Genomic DNA, 6,000 nt, shown 5'->3' with positions numbered 1-6,000 from the left:
CAGGTCGAGGGAGGTGATTCTGCCCCTCTGCTCTGCTCTTGTGGGACCCCATCTGGAGTACTGCGTCCAGTTCTGGGACCCCAACACAAGAACATGGAGCTGTTGGAGTGGTCCCGAGGTGGGCCATGGAGATGACGAGAGGGCTGGAGCACCTCCCCTACAAGGACAGGCTGAGAGAGCTGGTGCTCTTCAGCCTGGAGAAGAGAAGGCACTGCTTGCTCCTTATAGCAACCTTCCAGTACCTGAAGGGGCCTGCAGGGAAGTTTTTATAATGGCAGGTAGTGATAGTATGAGGGGAAATGGCTTTAAACTGGAAGTGGGCAGAATTAGGCTAGATATTAGGAATCAATTCTTTACTGTGAGGGTGGTGAGACACTGGAACAGGTTGCAAGGTTATGGATGTCCCCTCCGTGGAGGTGCTCAGTGCCAGGCTGGGTGGGCTGTGAGCAGCCTGCTCTATGGGGAGGTGTCCCCGCCTGCAGCAAGGGGTCGGAACTGAATGGTCTTAAAGGTCCCTTCCAAACCAAACCATTCTATGATTCTATGAAGTACTGATCGATACAGATCTCCCTCTAGATACCGTGGATGTGTGACAGAGACAGATATCCACAGATACCAGCACCGACGCCAGCACCGGAACATGCTGTATACACAGATACTGCAGATACCTATCTAGATAAAACACAGATAGCCATAGATAACGCAGAGGACAGGTTTGCATCCGCTGTCTACGCGGACAGGGAGAGGCAGGCGCCTACGTCCGTAGCTGTGTACAGCCACCTCCAGGAGCCCCGCAGTCCCGGGGCCGCCAGCCGGCAGAGCGGAGCCACCCGGAGGCGGGGCAGAGCCGGGGCCGGGCCGGGAGGAGCGGCGCCTCGCGCCGTTGTTTGTCCCTGCGCTGCCCCCATAGCGGCCGGGGCAGGGCGGCGCGGGGGCGGGTCTCCATAGCGACATGGCCTAGGCCGGGCTCTGCGCTCGGCCCCGGCGGGACGAGGCCGGGCTGCGCCGCGCCATGGCCTCTGTGAAGGTGGCCGTGCGGGTGCGGCCCATGAACCGGCGGTGAGTGCCGGGCGTCGCGGGGCTGCCGGTAGCGGTGTGGGCTGGGAGGGCGGTGCGAGGAACTTTGGGGCGCTTCTCGGCGGACGGCTGCAACTTCGGGAGGGGAAACGGCTGGGCGGGCCGGAGCGCCGCGGGGCTCCATTCGGCGGGGTCCGATCGCGTGAGAGACGAGCGTTGTGTCGGGCAGCCGGAGTCCAGCGGCTGAGCTGTGCGGGTCCGCGTGCGATCTTGTCATCGACACCCCTCGTTGTTAAACGTGGTTCGGATCTGTCTTTAACGCCGTCCTGCTTATCAATCTCTAACGTTACCCCTGGGCTCAGGTCGCACCAGAGGACGTTCGGGTTGGATAGCAGGAAGAATTCCTTCTGTAGAAGAGCGGGTGAGGCAGTGGCACAGGCGGCACGTGGAGCACGGTCACTGTCCATGAACAGTTTCAGTTCCAGAAACACGTAGGTGTGGTGTTGAGGGACATGGCTTAGTGGGGAACACTTGGACTAAATGGGCTTGGAGTTCTTTTCCAGCCTTGGTGATCACAGAATCGCAGAATCACCAAGGTTGAAAAAGACCTTCAAGATCATCCAGTCCAATCATCCACCTATCACCAGTAGTACTCACTAAATCCTCGCTAGATCCCATGGTTCTGTATGCATTTCAGCCTCCAGCAACAGGCAGCATAGGACTTCAGAGTGTTGGTAAGCGTGGAGAGATTTGCACTGAAGCTGTGATGTGCTCAGAGGTAAAAAAAAAAAGAGAGGAGAGTGTGTGGCAGCAAACAGGGTGGCTGTGACAGGGGGTGAAAACAACTAATAAGCCACAGGTGGAAGTCACCCAGCTAAAGGTCATCTAGACCAACTCCCTTGCAGTGAGCGGGGACACCTACAGCTAGATCATGTGCTGCTATAAGCTGAGGATCCCCCTGTTCTTCCTTCAGAAGTATTGCAAACTGTAAGGACCAGTAGTCTTATTTTTCCTTATACTGGTCTCCCTTGTGTCTGTCTTCTCTTAGCCATGCTTATCTTTATGGGTCATTGCTGTGAGTGCTGCAGTATTTTTTAGACAGAGGGCCTTTTTATGAGCTGAAAGGAACTTTCCAGTTGGGTGTTCCTTCTGCAGCGCTTGTTGCCAAAGTTTTTAACGTGCTGCTGTGGAGAGTTAAATTTAATCTCATGTGTGCCTGTAAATGTGCTATGGTTTGTTCTGAGCTTAGTCATACAATGCAACTTATGTCATGAGTCATTTTTAATTAGAGAAGACAGTGTTAATGAATAGTTATTGGGGAAACTCCTGCATTATGGAGCAGTTACACTGTATGGTGTAATAGTACTGCTAATGGTGTAATAAGTCATGAACACGGGCCTTGAAATGAATCGTGTGACAGGGAGGGGTTTGTTTTCAGATTGCGTGCTGTGCCATTGCTTAGTTGACAGGCTTTGGTTTCGATTTTGATATTCCTTTTTTTCCTCTCCCTTCTGCTGTGATTTCGTTTTGCTGTTCTTTTTCACTGGCTTGATCTGAAAGGACTTTGATCATTTCAGTGCTATTATCAAAGCCCTCGACTATTCTTCTGGAAGTTAACATCCCAAATCTATAGTGCAGAGGCTGTATCTCTGGATGACATAATAAAAGTGATATCTAATGACTTTATAGTCACTATTTTGAAATCAGTTGTGAGCTTGAGCTTGAAGGTTCGATTATGTAATAATTATTTACTCTTTGCTTTCCCTAATTCAATACAAAATTGCAATGACATTTGTCCTTATATTTGCAAAATAGCTCAAAGCCTGTCAGCTGGCAGAAGAGTAGGTGTTCTTCATAGAGTAGAAGTTTGCGTGGACCTCAGTTTAGGTGGTTGATGCATTTTGGCTCTCGCTAGTTTTGATTACTGTTAATCGAAAGGTTCGTTTTCTAAAACAATCATTAGAAACGTTAAACTGTTGACTTGTAATTTGGAGAGCTTGACTGGAGGATCCCATACATTTCCTCTCAGAACACAGTTTCTCATCAAGATCCTTTCAGAACGTCCAGTAGCTGGACAGAATGATGAGATTACAGAGAGATGTGATAGTCTTCAAGGCACGCTGCTCCCGGCATACAGGCTGCCTTCACTGGGCTGCTGGTGGCTGCTCACTGCCTGCTTAATGGCTGGGCCTTGGGGTCCTGTTAAGTTGAGCCCAATTCCAGCTCTTGTTATGTGCTGTATCTGCACAGTTCAAGAATCCATTTGCTTCTTCTAATTATTATTCCTCCTTGATTTCCTACTCTGGTAGCTCTACTCTATTTGGTTTTAGTTCAAGAAGTCATAGAGGAACACAAGGTCTTTATGCTTTTGAACCTTTTACTTCTGTTTCTTGTATTTGTATTCAATATATTCCATTTTGTTATTGAATGTAATTAGTTGGATATACGAGGGGAGGATCATATGCAGTCTTTACCTGCAGAAGGTGCAGCTGGCATCAAAATATGCATTAGTCCTGCAGTAAATTCTTCTTCCTATGTGTTTATCAATTGCTCTTCATATTTTAAATCTTGATCAGCACCTTGGGAAATCTAGAACCAACATTATGCTGCCTTTTATAAATAACTACTTGCACAATCCATGCCTTAGTATCTGTAGCAGAGTTTTCAACAGCTCAAATTAATCTAGCATTGCAAAGGGCAGAGGTATAAAATAAGCTGCTTTGTTTCACGTGAAACTTGTGACTGGAGTGTTTTTAGCTGCAGCCGCAATAAACAAGGGGAGAGTGAAGAGCCAGCTGGAGCCTTCATTTCCTTGATGTTTACAAGTGATCCGCACAGGAGATGATGGGGCCTGTGAAACTTCTTAGCTATCTATGCTTGTTTGAGTTGAGATGCAAAAGATGGAACGTTTTGACGAAATACCTGCTGTCAGTGTAACATAAGGGGAATGAGACAAGGTGAAGTGATTCTGAGGAAGGACACAAGCTGAAAGACCTGTGAGGGGAGGTGAGGCTGTGGTGTGCCTGGGGAGGTTGTACTCTGTCTCACCTCATTCTTTATAAGGGGAGAGCCTGAATCCAATGTAAATCTACTTGAATGCTGACTTGGAAAGGTGAACTAACTGTTCTGAATGTGACTTTTTAACTTTGCCATTTTTCACGTCCAAAACCTTGAACCCATTTAATGACCCTTTAGCAGATTTTTCCTTTGGGAAAATTGTCTGATTTGATGCACTTTTTCTCCCATAAAATAAGCTCTGGATGTATGTGTGTGTGTATGTATCAGTGCATATGTACGTTATCATCAGTGTGCTATTTCCAGTGTTGGTATTGGATCAGTGCATAAAGATTTAGGTTCAGATCTGTGTTCTTGGATCATGTGAAGTTCATGCTAAGAGGAATGGAGCTTCAAAATAACAGGTCTTGGTCTTGTGTGGGATGCGAATTGATGGTTTTATTTGCTATTTCTTCTTGTCAAGAGATGCAACCAGTAGAAAGAACTTTATTCTGCAACTTGGTTACACTCAAGTTTTCTGAATTGTAATGAGTGAAAGAGGGAAAGGAGCATCAGCATGACAGTGTGCACATCATCTGTCCTTAATCACTACCCTTTAGCTGACCCGAAAGAAGATGCACTTAGCAGATGGTTATGGTTGGCAATGACATGATGATACCCTGTGGGTGTGCCAGCTTCCTACCTAAGGTTAACGTGGTGGGAAGGTGTCACTATCTAGCAGTTGCTGAAGAACACAAGCATCTGTAATTATGTAAGAATGCCATGAAAGATTGTAGAGGCCTCAGCGATGGTAGTTTGGGACTGTTACTGCGGTCTGTAGTTTTGGAATGTTGAGCTAACCATGTGAGCTGGGAAACAGAGGTGCTGCATTTTGTGAGCCCTCTCAGATGGCATGTAGAGGAGTCAGGTCTGAGAAAGGGGTGCAGTAAGATGTGTCAGAAGGCTGCAAGCAGACCATGGGAAAACTGAGGAAAGGCTGGAGGACTTGCTGTTAAAGCAAATGAGGAAGAAACCACATTAGAGCACAGTGGGCTGACAGAAGTCTAGGTTATCAGTGACAAGAACGAGGTGACAGAATTCTTATGATCAGTGTAGTAGCATGGGGTACAGTTGTGTTTTCAGGGTTTTCTTGCTTAAGGCAAGTAAATATTAGATATTTGGTCTAGTACCAGATCTGGAGGTTGGTGACCCTGCCTGTGGCAGGGAGGGTTGGAACGTGATGATCTCTGGGGTACCTGCCAACCCAAGCCATTCTGTGTTTCTATAATATGGAGTCCAGTCCTGTCTGGGTGGGAATGGAAGAAGCAGTGGCCATGATTGTGGGAAGTTTTAATGCCAAAGTTATCTTCACAGTATGCTGAGAACTTCGCAAGCCTAAAAGTGAAGATCTCTTTTCAATGATTTAAATGACAAATGGTTGAGTGATGTGTCAGAGAAGTGATAAAGTGTGGTATTGGATGGCTGTGTGAAGGAGTGGGCTCTGATAAGTCCATGGCTTTAGCTAAGATAGGAAGTGAATGCCAAAGAGAGAAGTGAACAGCAGGGATGATTGTTGGCTGGGAACTGGGATGCTGCAGGTCAAGATATTCTAGAAAAACTAGTTGGACTCTCTTAAGGCCTTTCCGCAATAGAAAACGTCAGCAGTGCAGAAGCAAACCAAAGCTTTGGTGTTCAAGCAGTGAAGACTGCCAGCATTCTCCAGTGTTGTTTCTTCAAAACTTCTCACCTGTATTAAAGTACGTAGTTTTTGAACATCAGTGGCTTGTGCCTTGCTTCTCTCTTTTATTTCTGCACCTTTTTCCTCTGTGGTTAATTATTGAAGTTTTTCAGCTTAGAGGAGTTGAATTTGAGCTTGTGAGTGTGGTGTGATCACAGCTCAGCTCCCGCTCGCAAATACATCACACAGCCAAACAGAAGCTGCCTTCTGTGCTTCTCCTGATGAGCCCCCGTGTCGGTACCTTCTTAAGC

At 47.1% G+C, this 6,000-nt stretch overlaps 1 protein-coding gene across 1 annotated transcript in view; it reads left to right on the top strand.

Annotated features, from left to right (window-relative positions):
- Positions 1-1,012: 1,012 nt before the first annotated feature.
- KIF16B (kinesin family member 16B) overlaps positions 1,013-6,000 on the top strand; it is a gene marked incomplete at both ends in the record, with an annotated part of 132,785 nt that continues 127,797 nt past the window's right edge. Inside the window, one exon of the mRNA XM_079532778.1 lies at positions 1,013-1,059. Within this exon, the coding sequence (XP_079388904.1) occupies positions 1,013-1,059 (47 nt within the window). The remainder of the gene's footprint in view (positions 1,060-6,000) is intronic.

Source organism: Tetrao urogallus, assembly GCF_951394365.1.
Source record: "Tetrao urogallus genome assembly, chromosome: 2".
Taxonomy (NCBI): Eukaryota; Metazoa; Chordata; class Aves; order Galliformes; family Phasianidae; genus Tetrao; species Tetrao urogallus.
This window is presented reverse-complemented; position numbering and strand designations above follow the sequence as displayed.